This window comes from Pempheris klunzingeri, chromosome 21, assembly GCF_042242105.1.
Source record: "Pempheris klunzingeri isolate RE-2024b chromosome 21, fPemKlu1.hap1, whole genome shotgun sequence".
NCBI lineage: Eukaryota > Metazoa > Chordata > Actinopteri > Acropomatiformes > Pempheridae > Pempheris > Pempheris klunzingeri.
Genome location: NC_092032.1, coordinates 20,263,587 through 20,278,914, shown reverse-complemented (window position 1 = coordinate 20,278,914; position 15,328 = coordinate 20,263,587). Strand labels below are relative to the sequence as shown.

General features: G+C 41.8%; 2 protein-coding genes across 2 annotated transcripts in view; both read right to left on the bottom strand.

The window, feature by feature from the left end:
• Positions 1 to 15,328, bottom strand: part of nebl (nebulette) — an 84,935-nt gene that overhangs the window by 12,957 nt on the left and 56,650 nt on the right. The gene's annotated exons all lie outside the window — the stretch shown is intronic.
• The window catches only part of LOC139221367 (nebulin-like), a 48,400-nt gene that overhangs the window by 8,548 nt on the left and 24,524 nt on the right, over positions 1 to 15,328 (bottom strand). The window contains 18 exon segments of the mRNA XM_070853311.1: positions 352 to 462; positions 3,069 to 3,179; positions 3,676 to 3,786; positions 4,955 to 5,062; positions 5,208 to 5,318; positions 5,444 to 5,554; positions 5,747 to 5,857; positions 6,340 to 6,450; positions 6,532 to 6,642; positions 8,262 to 8,372; positions 9,733 to 9,939; positions 10,290 to 10,400; positions 10,476 to 10,586; positions 10,911 to 11,021; positions 11,101 to 11,211; positions 12,098 to 12,208; positions 14,994 to 15,101; positions 15,197 to 15,307. Of these exon segments, the coding sequence (XP_070709412.1) occupies positions 352 to 462; positions 3,069 to 3,179; positions 3,676 to 3,786; positions 4,955 to 5,062; positions 5,208 to 5,318; positions 5,444 to 5,554; positions 5,747 to 5,857; positions 6,340 to 6,450; positions 6,532 to 6,642; positions 8,262 to 8,372; positions 9,733 to 9,939; positions 10,290 to 10,400; positions 10,476 to 10,586; positions 10,911 to 11,021; positions 11,101 to 11,211; positions 12,098 to 12,208; positions 14,994 to 15,101; positions 15,197 to 15,307 (2,088 nt within the window).

Genomic DNA, 15,328 nt, shown 5'->3' with positions numbered 1-15,328 from the left:
ACCAGTCTGCTGGAAGATCTGAGAGTCTCCACTTCTGCTGCAAACCTGCCTGGATTTTAGTCATCAAGTCCAAATCACTGGTTTTTATAATATTTCAATGCACTTGTGTTTATTTATTAGAGTTCTTTTTGACATTTTGTTTCATTGTTTTTTGTTTTTGCCGCTTTAATCCGGCCTGGAGGAGCACTTTGGGCTGCATGTTGTATGACAGGTAAATAAAGCTGCCTTCAGGTGAACGGACCTGCAGCTCGGTGCAATAAAAGTCAGGAATAACTTTTTAATACCTTCTGTAAAACAAAGAGGCAGCCGGAGTGACGAAGATAAAACATGTGTGTGTGTGTGTGTATTTACATCGCTCTGGTTCTTGTTGACCTCCATGGCGTGCTCCACCTCCGGCAGCGTTTTCATGCTGGTGTAGCTGGACTTCCCCTTGTCACGGTTAAACTTCTCCTTATAGAACTTCTGCAGAGACGCAAAGAGGGAGAGGAGGTGAGGAAGAGTGGAAAAGAGAAATTCACAGCATGACGCAGAAATAAATATTAAACTGAGTGAAGATTAACAGGCCTGCAGAACAAACCTGCTGCCTTCTGTTTTGAGTGTATAATGTAAGACATAATAGTTTTTTTTTCCTGAATTTATAGACGAGACGAGCAGAGATACTTAATGACATCTGTCCAAATTAAAGTCAGTGAGTGTGCTACCAATTATAAACAATATACAGTAAGCCACGTACGACATCTGTTAGACAGTAGAAAAAGTTCCAGCTAAAGTGATAGTTTGGATTTTTTGAAGTGTGTTTGTTACTCTAATACAGCTCTCTTCAAAGCCACCAGACCCCACTGATAAAGACGGTAATTTTACCTCACAGAACAGAACAGCTGCTGCTCTAGCTGCTGTGACTCGTGTGACTCAACATGTTAATTTGGATCCAAACTAAACATTTAAAACTCCAAAATCACACAAGAGCACAAACAAACTAACTGATTGAGGCAGCAGGAGACAAGCAACATCCTGTGCACTGCACAGTAAAATGACTGTTTTTATCAATGGAGTTTGGAAGCATGTTAGAAAGGACTGTCTGATGGGAATGTAAAGTGTTAACACTGTTTGTTTTAACCTTTTATAACCTCCAGAGCATATCTTTACATTTGTACATGCTGTAGTGCCATTTGGAGCATTTTAATTTGCTATACATCAATACAACCCTTATATATATTTATAATATGTATAGAATATGTCCAGACTAACTAAATAGATTGTTAAAAAGTGCAATAAACCATAAAAAAAACACATTTTTCTAAATACAGAAACGTCATAGCTGTGTCCCTTAAAATTGTAAATGTAAAAAAGTTGCACAAAATCCACCTGCGGTCTGGATGCTAATGTTTTTGTTGTGTGCCTTTATACTGGATTTCTGCAAACACATAACTAACTGCAACTCCTCAGGTTTTATATGCAAAAAGAAGTATTATTCCTGTCGGAAATATATTTAGGGGTCTACAATCGGTTTTCCTGCTCCCGTCCACAGCAGTACGTTGTTTAGCGTCTGTGCCGGGACTCCTACTGTACAACCAAAACATCCGAACTATCCCTTTAAAAGGATGCAATGTTTAATTTAATGGTATTAGAATCATGACACTGACGTTATATGTGGTCCTGCAGTAACTCACACTTTGGTAACAACATCACACAATACTCCTCCCTCACGTCTTCAGGCTGAGATCACTGTTATCGGAACAGGGTTTTACAGACAGTCTGTTGTCGAGGTGGTCTGCGTTATACGCTCCAGTTAGCGTTACATTGCTCGGTCAACAGATATGAAACCAGAGAGCATCAGGCCGGTGCCCCACTTTACCTCATGCTTTGATTTTCAGCCCTCTGGGCCGGCTGACACCAAACAATAACCCAGAACACTGTTTACCAGACTGTTATATCACGTGATAACACCTCTGAAGCTGCTTCACGGCAAAAGTAACGACATATTTTATGTTATTTTGTTATAAAACAGGTCAGTTTACATTTTATGGTCTCAATAGTTAATAGTTAAAGCAGGAATGTCATTAAAGGCATCAGGGATTAATGGATATATCATGAAGTTTAAAGAATCTGCTACATAAAAGCAGCTCTAAATCTCAGTTTGAGCACATTTCCTTTTTCCCCTTTATTATCTAATATTATTTTTTGCTCTTGGTGGACACCAAAGGTATTCACAGTAATAATGTAGGTCATCAGAGGCAGGTCATTATCATATAACCTGCTCCTTTGTGGTGAGAGATTCCTAAAGTTTTACTAAATGTTCTCCAGGTAGAAATCAGACAGGCCATTCGTACAGAAACGTCTTCCTCTGATGACTGAACAGACGTTATCTTCAGTATCTCTATGCCTGACATATTTACTATAGACATGTTGAACCCATCTGTAAATCCCTGTGTTCTTTTAGTGCCCTGGATATCAGGACGGTTTTACTTGCTTTCAGTCAGATGTCTTTCTTGATACATGTCATACAGCACGCTGCATGAACTTTGACCTGTCTTTGTTCGGGAGTTTATTCGCCTCATCAGGACCAGGTCGACTCTCTGGAAGCTCTATAAACTCAAATTACAGAGAAATAAGATGATCGACATCTGTGAGTCTTCAGAGGCGTCGGTTTTTGACAGTGATCCTGTGAAAGGTGTGTGTGTGTGTGTGTGTGTGTGTGTGTGGACAGTGGGTCAGTGTCTGTGTCCTCAGGCGGTGGAGCACAAAGCAGCTGCTCTCTGTGTTCACGCCTCAATGGACAAACTGATACTAACACACTCCCTACATCTGTGTGTGTGTGTGTGTGTGTGTGTGTGTGTGTGTTAAACTGAGAGCATTATGTCGGGTGGATTATAATCCAACCGTTGTGACATTTGTGTAAACATGTTCACTCGTAATGTACTTTTAAAATGAACAAACGCAGAATATTTTGGCCTCAGTAAGAATAAATCCCATATTTATCCTATAACTTAAAGGTCCAGTTTGAAGCTATTAAACTCTTTGCGTATACTAGTTTTCTACATCATGTCACAGGGAGACGTTGGACTCACGTCGCTCTGCGTCCTGCTCAGCTCTTTAGCGAACACAGTCTCGACGGTCTGGGGCATCTGGGCGTACAGACTGCAGCCAGCTTCCTTCTTGCCCTCCTCCCTGTACGCTTTCTGCAGCACAAAACAACACGTCACTTTTTACAGCACGCAAACCTCGTTCTTTACAGGAGGCAGTGCAGTAACATGTTGGCGTCCCGGCTGCTGGAGTGCTAATGGGACGATAAAGCATAGATTTTCAAATAAATAACTTATTAATTATGATTAGAAAAACACCAATTTCCTCACTGGGAAAAAAGTCGGACCTCGATCTCATGCCAGGGGTTTACTGTTACTGCAATTACATTTCCCAAAGATGAAAACAGGGCGGACTGTTTAAATACTTCAGCATGGAGCCGTTTGTGAGGTTTGCAGATTTGAAGCCAGACGATGGATCCAACAACAAACAGTCCACTTTAATCCACAGAGTTTGGCTGATTTTTGCTTCAGATTCTTTTGTTTTGTTTCTTCTGTCTTTTAACAAACTGGATCAACATGTTGGAAGCTTTAGCTGATGTATGTAAATATGTAAATATGTTACTGAGCAAACACAACGTCACTGGGTTTGTACCTCGCTGTGCAGCTGACTCTGCTCCTTGGCATGTTGAGTGTCTTTGGTCTCGGGCAGCAGAGAATACAGACAGTTAACCAGCTCCTTCTTCCCCGCCTCCTTGTATTTACTCTGGGAATAAAAACCAGTGAGGACAGCATTAGATCAACAGCTGCACAGTGACTCTGTGTGCACAGAAACCAGCAACACAGCACCACCGAACCACTCACTGCTGTCAGCTAGTGTCCCTTTGTGCTGTCGAATGTGTTACATGATGTTGTTTGTTCTGTAATCAGGGATATTAGGAGCAGACGCAAAGACGTTAAAGGTTTACTAACAGGCAAATGTAGCAGGTATGTATTGAAGTTAAGGGTTGGAGTAAGAGATAATGGCCGACACGGTGTCCGTTATCAGGGATTAAGGTCCATTAAATCCTGATTATTGGCACCTTGAAGGACTTTATCCTGCTTATAACGTGGCCACTGGACAAAATAAAAAATTAAGACCATTAGTTAATATTTTTGTGCATTTTCCAAAACCTGAACCTTTTCACAAAGTCAGCTTCCCTGGAAATGCCTGAGGGTTTGACTAATACCTGGAACAGTCATTACTATCCCAAAGAAACGTTCACCACTCCAGTTAATAGGACAAACCTTAGATATGACTCCCTCCCAATATAACCTGACAGCTCGTTTAACAAGACTAGCTAGCTAACCAGCCAGCTAACTGTCCCCCAAATCAATATCGAGATTACACCTCCACGTGTAACGTTACTGTCGCAGCGAGCTGAACAGCCAATGGGATGTGAGTTCAAGGTGGGGGGGGAGGGGGTTACTCATTTAACAAAGCCAGCACAATAGCTGGGTGTCCATTATCACATTACTCATGGTAAAACAGAACATAAACATGTTTGCTGATGACATAAAACTGTATAATATAAAACTAATTCTGACAAACACAGATAATCTGATAACTCATTCAAGACCCTGTCATAACATTTTAAGACTGGAACGACCTGCAGGCACTTTGTGAAAGAGCGCTTGATAAACACTGAGTGTGTGTATTATGTCTAGTGAATGTATAAAGTACTGAGAAAGTGTCTGAACTCCAACCGCATGCTGAGAGCTCGACACATGAGTTGGACGAAGTTTCACTTAAATTCTGCTCATCAACTGCTGAATCTCTTGATTAATTATTCATCTGGACTGTTAGAAAAAAAAAAAAAAAAGCACAAACTGACTATCTGAGGCAAACACACACTAAAATATTCACAGTAATACACAGAGTGAGTGTTTCCCACCTCGCTGTGCGTCTCAGCCATCTCTTTGACGAACTGAGTCTCCAGAGTCTCAGGCAGCAGCGAGTACAAGGTGTTGGGAAGATCCTCTTTGTCCTTCTTGTACTTTGTCTATGTGAGCAATAAAACACACACAGTATGAATATATGAAGGCATACATACATTTTTTATTGTTATTTCCACTCCTGAAAGCAGAACCTGATGAAAACACAGACTATTTAAAGGAAAATACACACACACACACACACACACTCACCTCACTCTGAACTTCAGAGATCTGCTTAACAAACTCAGTCTCTTTGGTTTCCGGCATCTGGTGGAAAACACTGCTGCTGATCTCCTGTTTGCCTTTCTGCTTGTACTTATTCTGCAACACACACACCAGGAGGGGAAGATGAACCAGTATAATCCAGAGAAAAGTTTCCGCTGGTCAAACATGTGTGTCTGTGTGTGTGTGTGTGTGTGTGTGTGTGTGTGTGTGATCACACCCACCTCACTCTGGAGCTCCATGGCAGCTTTAGCCAACTTCATCTCTTCTGTCTCGGGCAGCGCAGAGTACAGGTTGGTGCTCAGCTCTTTCTTACCTTCCTCCCTGTACTTCACCTGGAGAGGAGAGGGGAGGGGAGGGGAGGCGGGGGAGACACACGAGATAATAACACTAAAACTGAGTGTCACCAATTGTTTCGACGCCCTCAAGCAGTCCGCCGACCGATGCAAGAAATACAAAGCTGTCCAGCTGCTGCCTCTGAGGACCTAAATGTCCTGTAGCGTCCCACTGAGTGACTGTTTGTCTACCTGACTCTGCAGCTCAGTCGCCTCTTTAGCGTGGAGCGTCTCCAGAGTTTCGGGCAGCTGGTGGTACAGGCAGCTGGTCGCCTCCTTCCTGCTCGCCTCCTTGTACCTGGCCTGAGGAAAGCATCCTGTTAGCCACCTCTGTCTCAGCTCACAGTCAGAAATGTGAGCTAGCAGGTCTCAGCCAGTGCTGCTGCTGCTGCTGAGACGTTTGCGTCTCTACAAGAGGACAAAAATATCATTCAACTATATTGTGGTAGTATTTTGGTTTGGATGTGTCTGGTGTGGAGGATTTATATACTTTACAGAAAATATTTCAATACATTTCAATAAAAAATGCTCATTTCTTCGCAGTGTGGCTGTTGCTCTCCACCTCTCAGCAAACAGCCTTGATCTCTGCATTCATTTGTGGTTTCACTGATGACAGTTCGAGGATTTCTGGGACTGTGTGAATGTGAGACTGACCTGATAACTTTTAACTGTGATGCATTCGACAGTTAAGGTGTTTTAGGGGGCACAGAGGAGTCTCAGGGCTGTTTCCTCACAGCCTCACAAAGAAGAAACAAACAGGTCACAGTAGCTGCTGCTCTCCTCACCTCGCTCTGCAGCTCCGAGACACTTTTAGCAAACTGAGTCTCGGCGGTTTGAGGCAGCTGAGAGTAGAAGCTCTGAGAGAGGCTCTTCATCCCGTCCTCCTTGTATTTACTCTGAACAGAGGGGGGGAAGCATCTGTTAACACCCTCATGTGCACCTATTATTACATCATCGCAACTGCACGCTCTCCTCACCTCGCTCTGCAGGTCGGACATCTTGGCGGCGAGCTGCGTCTCAGCCGTCTGCGGCAGCTGAGCGTACAGACTGGACGACATCGACTTCTTCCCGCTCTGCTTGTACTTGTTCTGTGGGACCAAAGGTGAGTTCAGACACAGTCTCTGCTGTTTTAGCTCACTGCGAGCGAATGCAGACTACTGGAGACCAGAACCACCTCCTGCAGCGTTCCACTGCATCAGGTGTCTTTTTAATGCAAAAACTAAATTACACCAGATCAGCATCATTCCTCAGAGTTTCACTTCAACCATCAGAAAAATTACTTTAATCAATTAATCAATTATAGTTGTCTCCACCAAGGGTGTGTGTGTGTGTGTGTGTGTGTGTCCGCAGCTAATCTCTCAAACTACTGGACCAAACAGTACCAGTTAAACAGTTTTTATCGCCTGCTTCTCTCCATCATTGACTCCTCACTCCTCACAGAAAAGCTTGGTCTGGTTTTGAACTGGAGCCCCTGCAGACCGTATGTTATATGTTACGATCTGGTAAAGTTATGGTTGGTATGACATGTAAAGAATCCCAGTTTCTGTTGCCTTTGCCGCCATCTTGAGTTGTGTTCAAGTCGGTTCTCTGTGTTGAAGTGTGTTTCCCAGCAGTGAGTTGGGTTTAAGTTAGATTATGGTTAGGTTATATTTATGGTAGGTTAGGGTTAGGTTTAGGGCAGGTTAGGTTATATTTATGGTAGGTTAGGGTTAGGTTTAGGGTAGGTTAGGTTATATTTATGGTAGGTTAAGGTTAGGTTTAGGGCAGGTTAGGTTATATTTATGGTAGTTTTAGGGTAGGTTAGGTTATATTTATGGTAGGTTAAGGTTAGGTTTAGGGCAGGTTAGGTTATATTTATGGTAGGTTAAGGTTAGGTTTAGGGCAGGTTAGGTTATATTTATGGTAGTTTTAGGGCAGGTTAGGTTATATTTATGGTAGGTTAAGGTTAGGTTTAGGGCAGGTTAGGTTATATTTATGGTAGGTTAAGGTTAGGTTTAGGGCAGGTTAGGTTATATTTATGGTAGTTTTAGGGAAGGTTTAGGGTAGGTTAGGTTATATTTATGGTAGGTTAGGGTTAGGTTTGGGGTAGGTTAGGTTATATTTATGGTAGGTTATGGTTATGGTTAGGTTAGGTTACGGTTCCATCTGCACTCCACTTACTGCACCTTTCTTGTAGAATTTGAGGATTTGCTGTTTTTATCTTTATCAAATATTTTTGGGCTGTTTTGCCTGCTACACCAGCAGAGTAAGCTGCCAGAAGAAAAAGATTTAAACTGACAGTGCTAATGTCTTAATAATGGCTGCAGAACACCTCACATCCGTCACTACCCACACACATCCACGTGAACACCACTGATGCTACTGACAACTATAAATAACTTCTTTACTGGTATTTCATGTCTTTTTCATTGTTGTCGTCAAGGCCTAAGGGCCAGGTTACAACATTACATAAACACTTGTGTTGCTGAGTGAGATAATGTTGCTGCACCATCTACTATCGGAGATATTCATTTAACAAAGTGTCTTCAAAGTGCATAAACATTATTCATTCATTCTTTGCACTCACTTAGAGCTCCTCACTGCCTGAAATATGCAAGACGATGGGTGAGCAGAGTGCAGGCAAGACAAGAGGTCAGGACGGTTCATCTCAACCGCTGCACGACTAACTGAGCATGTGAGTAAGTCGGTGTGTAACAAATGTGTGCACCTCGCTCTGCAGCTCAGTAACGTCTTTAACGTGCTGCGTCTCCAGAGTCTCAGGCAGCTGATGGTACAGGGAACTGCTGGCTTCCTTCTTTCCTGCTTCCTTGTACTTAACCTGCAGGTCAAAAAACAATGTTTGATATTTATTCATCTATTTGTGTCATGATCACAATTTTTTTACACATTTTAAGGATAACTTTCAACTTGGGTGCTATTTTTTTTAACTTATTTTGGGTGCAAAATGATGGGTAAGTACAAAAACATTTGGAATTGGTCCAGTAGATCGCCTGTGGCGGCAAAAATATTTATCTGAGCGTAAAAGTGGGACGGGCAGGAGTTGCATTTCTTTCTATATATTCGTAATTTTTTTTCAAAATGGAAAAAACTGACGGATAAATATTTTTTTATTATCAAATTAAAATCATATATCTCCGGTTTTACACAGTCTATAAACGTCAAACAAAAAGTGGGAGAGAGTTTCAAATCTGCACTTTCGAGTGAAGTTGACAGACGACCTTGTTTTTTTGTTACGGCGTTTTGAAAACGCCACGTGATCTGATCAGGCCGGTGTGATCGCAGACCTCTAAGGGTTAAAGCCACCAGACTCCATTGACAAAAGCAGTAATTTTACATGGCAGTTGCTGGTCCACCACTGTCTTGATCAGTTAGTATGCTTGTGTTATCGTGTGACTTTGGCTTTTTAAAGGCTTAGTTCGGATCCAAAACAATATTTGTGTAACACACAATAACACAAACAAACCATTCAATAGAGGCTGTGGTGGACCGGACTCTCCTGTGTACTGCTACGTAAATTTAATGCCTTTGTGAATGGAGTTTGGTGTGTTTGAAAAGGATACAGAAAAACAGGGCCCAGGTTTTAAAATACCAGAGTTACCCTTTAACAGCTTCTCCTTTACAACAAACACCACATTATGAGAGATTGCAACATGCCTGCAAATGTTTTTAATGCATGTCCACCATCCTTGTTGAGGCTGACAACGCTGGCTTTCATTCAGGATTGTTTAATTGCCTTGAAAAGCTTTTAGCACTTTTACCACATGAAAATAAAGACTAATATCGTTGCTATTGTGTGTTGTAGACATCAGACTCAAGTAAAAACCAAAACCCAGGAGCTGAAGGTGAAGAGGGAGAGAGGGAGAGAGAGGGGGAGAGAGGGGGAGGCATCCAGCAGCTCTAAAAGTGTTCCTGATAACGAGACCAGAATAGACCAGTGGTCAGTTTATCTGCCGTGTGTGAACATGTTGGAGCGCCTGAGATGCAGCGCACACACCTCAGCTTGACTCTGAGGACACTGCAGTGACGTGCAGACTTTCCTTAACCATCGAGGGCGCTGTAACAAGTTCGCTCGGTGTGTGACTGGTGTTTATCTTACTGTTGGGACTACGTTTCTCTTATGTGGACAAAAATACAGCTCCAGGATACTGACAGTCTTGTGAGCTGCAGGTTTACTTTACAGGGATCAGCTTCTGTCCCAGGATGGACGGCGAGTGCCCGAACATGTGGAAGCGTGAACAGATTTGTGTGTCCCCACGATAAAAGGGAGTGTTTCCCACCTGGCTGTGCGTCTCAGCCATCTCTTTAACAAACTGGGTCTCCAGAGTCTCAGGCAGCAGCGAGTACAAGGTGTTGGGCAGATCCTCTTTGTCCCTCTTGTACTTTGTCTTGACACAAAAAAAAGAAATAGAGGATGAATGATGAGAACAGCATTACAGATTAAGTATTTATTTCATAAGAGGTGTCTAAATTTGAATATTTAACAAGAATTAAGACAGTGGCTTTAAAATCCCCTTACAGAAATGATTATTTATCCTTTTTTGGAAACAAAGTAGTTCTATTGCCTTTGAATAAAACTTTCACTGACTCTTAACTGCAGTTATTATGATTAATTGTGTAAAATGAGTTTCAGTGAAAATGTATTCTCAAAGCTCATCTGTGGCTGCATTCATTAGAAAAGCCAACACTATAAATTCCTGCTGGGGCTGTGCCTGCACGAGGCGTTCAGGGTCCTCACCTCGCTCTGTATCTCTGACATCTGCTTGGCGAACTGGGTCTCTGCCGTCTCAGGGAGGAGTGAGTACAAGTTCTTGCTGATCTCCTTCCTCCCCTCTTCTTTATACTTCACCTAACGAAGAGCGAACAGAGGTGACGTCATCAAATCTGCCCCCGAGATTTATTCACTCGGGCCGTTTTTCCTCACCTCGCTGTAAATGTCTCCCCGCTCTTTGGCCAGCTGTGTCTCTGTGGTCTCCGGCAGCTGGTGATACAGGGAGCCGCTCGCCTCCTTCCTGCTGTCCTGCTTGTATTTCACCTTCACGGAGAGGGCATTCACATTTTAGCTAATTCTAGTCGATTAAAAGAAAACCTGGGTATATTGGTGATTTGCTTCTGACATAGAAGCCGTATGATCTGTATTTTTTCTTTCTGTCAACCCCCCTCATCAGTATGATATTATTAAGTACTCATATTATAGGAAATATAAGTACTCATGGTCGTACTACAGTGGTAGTATACAAACTGTGGTAATGGTGCATCCCTGACTCTAAAGCCAGCGACCAACCAGACCAGGCTGTTGGACACAGCAACACTGCGTTCAGGCCTGCACCTGAACGCATCACGCTGTATGGGCACACACCTGACTCTGCAGCTGTGAGGCCTCTTTAGCACGGAGAGTGTCCAGAGTCTCCGGGAGCTTCGCGTACAGACAGCTGGACGCCTCTTTCTTCCCCGCCTCTCTGTATTTGCTCTAGGAAATGGCACAAAGGGGGCACATTGCATCGGATGTAACGAGTAAAACGAGTAAATGAGTCGTTATCTCATCGTACCTCACTCTGTATTTCAGACACAGCTTTGGCAAACTGGATGTGGTTGGTGTCTGGCAGCTGGGAGTAAACGCTCAGCGCCTGGCTCCTCCTCCCGCTCTCCTTGTACTTGTTCTGGAGACAACAGAACATGTTCAGTCGGACGTTTCATCAAAGTCATCTACAGACGCTAACTTCTTCCCTTCTAGTCCGTTCTGGGCTGTTTTTGGTGTTTCCTCTTTGAGGTTAAGGATGTTTGATAGCGATCAAAGCTGCTGCTCCTCGTCTCCCTGAGACCCAACAACAGGTTCAGCTGCACTTTGGGTCGGAGCAGAAGACAGAAGAAGAATCCCTCTGTGTGATTTTATTTCTCAAAGAGTTTATAATTATAAATTTATATAATAAAATGCTTCTAATGCAGGAAAAAAAAACCCACAGACATCAAACTGCACACAGAGTACAGGATCCATAAAAACACTCCACGCTCTCAAACACTGTACTTCAGTACTTCAGCGCTTCCATTTCTTTTTTGCTGCTTCAGATCATTAATACTAAATATCATCAATGACTAAAATATGATATATTATTATAGATTAAACTACCCAGCACGTTATAAATCCATTAACATGAGTTCTGCCTTTACCAGCTGCAACACTCTTAATGCCTACATCAAGTGAATGCATCACTAATAATCTGATACCATTTATGCATAATGAGGAGTTATTAGTATATTTTGATGTTCATACTTTATTGTTGCTTAGTTTACATGAACTTAAACAACATAAAAGCCGTAATCTGATCTGCCTCTTTGCTATAAAAGCTAAAGTGCTTGTTTCTGATGTTTGTCAAATCAAACTAGATGCAACGTGCAACTATTCACATCCAGGCGGACGTTGGAAAGAGTGTATTTTATAATATTTGTATTTCACTCAGTCTTGAAGATAAAAATATATATATTTAACAGCTGGTCTGTCACAGGACTGTGTGTGTGTGTGTGTGTGTGTGTGTGTGTGTGCTGTACCTCGCTCTGTAGCTCTGTCATCTCTCGAGCAAACTGTGTCTCCGAGGTTTCGGCGAGCTGAGAGTACAGAGAAGACGTCATCTCCTTCCTCCCGTCATCTTTGTACTTTATCTGTCAAGAAGAAAAAAAACCTTGATTGATCTCCACTAAAAAAAGACAAAATACTGTATAATCACTCTAATTTATGAGGGACTCCTAGAATATGTTTGAAAAGAGAAGAAGCTGGTTTTGGATATTAATTTGACTGTTTAGAACAGATAGAGAATAATTATCCATATTGATATTTTTCACTGCAGACACAGAGATTTAGATTGTGGCTCTCTGTTTATTGCATCATGTGTTTCTACTTCATCATCTCCATCACGTTTGCAGGTTGTTTAAACTCCCAGCTAACTCCACCAATACAGATGAGTGAGGAAATATGTCGGCATTTGGGTGAAACAACCCTTTAACCAACCAAACAGCGAGTCCAGTCCTGCTTTTCTTGGTTTAAACTCCTTTAAAAGTAAGTACAGCAGATGTGGATTTGGTGTTTGGAGACCTGGGAACTATGACGAATGAATTCAATTTCAATTCAGTTTTTTAATAAATTAACGTGTATTTGAATTATTGAACAAAAGAACAATTCTATTTCTGTTTCTAGTCAAATTGATTACCATGAATTAACTAAATTCATTATTTCTGTACTTAACTTATTAAAGTTGTTATTTTGTTTAGATCATTTTGAGTCTTTTTTTAGGTTTTGTAATATTGTATACTATTCAAATTCTATTTTATTCTATCTTAATTTAATTTAATTTAGATGCTTGGCAGTGTTTTATCCAGAACTTTTATGCTAACAAAGCTGATTGAATGGAAAACATGAGCTGACTTGATGAGACTCACTTCACTCTGCAGTTCAGTCACTTCTTTGGCGCGTTTGGTCTCCAGAGTTTCAGGTAGTTTGGAGTAAAGAGAGGACGCCGTCTGCTGCTTCCCAGCCTGCTTGTACTTCACCTGACACACACACACACACACACACACACACACACACACACACACACACACACACACACACACAGTAGATGATCAGTTTTAAACACACCTCAGTCCTTCTTGAAACTTTTACTGCCGACTAAAACTAAAAAATGTACAACTACTATCTTCCTCTGACCACCGTTATCAGCCGTGCGTCCGATTGGCAGTTGCTCTGTGACATCATCACATTTATCAGCTTTCGACCAATAGAATTTCAGCCTCAGCCCGACGCAGAGGACACGTCTAAATATGGGATGCAGTGAATGTGTTTTAGTTCTTCGTGTCTGCTGGGAGGCGAAGAGTCAAACCCAGAGCTCCTTATCTCTCAGCTGTCTGTCTGCACTCTAACCAGCCCACACGCCGCTGGATCCTGTCTTCAGCAACACCGCCTGCGCCACACGGCCACCAAAACACACCGCGGCTATTAAAGGACCATTCCGCCGTTTTTTGTTTTGGTTTGAATGTATTCAAACGTACATTTTCTTCTTAAAGTACATGCTTTGTTGTTTTGTTGCTGTAATACATTGACAGGCCGTAACAGCTCTCACTATGTAGTATTATTTAATGCTGATTTCTATATGCTCATATTGTTGGCCTTAACCCTTTGAAGGTCTTCAGCACTTTCTAGTGTGTTATGATTTTTATTTTTAGCATATTTTATCAGTTTTTCATGCATATTGCTTATAATTTTGCAAGATGGTGAATTTTTCAGAGTTCTCAATTTTTTTCATGTATTTTTTGTGTATTTTAGACCATAAAATGATGCGCATCATGACAAAAACATGGCAATTTAAGGGTTAATTTTTTAAAAAACTAATTAAAATTTGATATGTATGATTAGGGCTGATGCTGGTCTAAAAAACTATTTAAAAAAAATTTTAAAAAAAGAAAGATTTTTAACATTTTTATGGCTTGTTTTTATGCATACACATTTATGTGTGTAAGGATCTTTAACGTGATTATTTCTGAGGACCTTCAAGGGGTTAATGTTAGTGGATTATAGTTTTGTTCATAATAATAAAAAAGGTAAATACTACTCTTTTGTTCCACACAGATAATGAATAGTGCACAGTCTGTGATTTTGGATCCAACAATAGTTTTTTCTGGAGCCTTCTCGCTTCTTTTTCATCTCTGCTGAGATGAACAGCGCTTTGAACTTGGCTCGTGTCGGAGCAGGAGTTTCCTGTGATCGTACGGCCTGTAGCATTTCAGAAGACAAAAAGAAAATTCACCCCCCGACTTCAAAGCTGTGCGTCAAAGTAACGAGTAACAGGAACCTTCGTAGAAATGTGATGGAGTCCAAAACTAATGAAGCACAGATACTCAAAACATTGGCTTAAGTACAGCTTCAAGTAAACGTACTTTGTTAGTGTCCACCGCTGGTTAAATGACACGGTTTCTTGCATACACTTTGAAGGAGTTCAGTATTGTCTCCCACCTTTCTTCAGATCTTGGAGCCTTGTTTTTTTGTTCTGTATTGTGCTACACTCCACTGGATTGAACTGTATTGTGAGCCGCCAGCATTTCAGCTTTCTAGCCTTCGTCTGTGGCCCTCCTCGACCTCACTTGTTTCAAAGACCATTTCTGCCCTCAGTCTAATCAAAGACGTTTCAGTCACACATACATATGTTTTTCTCTCAGCTGGAATTTAGTTTCAATCTGTTCCACATTTTTTTGTGTAAAAAAAGGGACGATTTCCTAAAAGTAATGTATCTAAAAATACTAATAAGAGTAACACAGAGGACAGTAACATCATATCCTGTGTTTGGATCAAGGCTTTAAACTCGTCTTTTAAGATCAACGTGGATTGAATCAGGGAAAAGATCAGGTCCCTGGATTCTCCTGGTAAAAAGAGCTCTCACCTGGCTGTGTGTCTCACCTGGCTGTGTGTCTCAGCCATCTCTTTGACAAACTGAGTCTCCAGAGTCTCGGGCAGCAGGGAGTACAAGGTGATGGGCAGATCTTCTTTGTCCTTCTTGTACTTTGCCTTCAGAGGAGAAAACAACATAACAAACCAACAGAGCGGAGCGACAGACTGGACAGGAGAATAAGATGTCAGCGTGTGATCAGTGAAAATCAAACCTCGCTCTGCATCTCTGACATCTGTTTGGCGAACTGCATCTCTGCTGTCTCAGGCAGGAGGTGGTAGAGCGCCGAGGACGCTTCCTTCTTACAGCCCTCCTTATATTTAACCTGCATCGCAAAAAACAAACA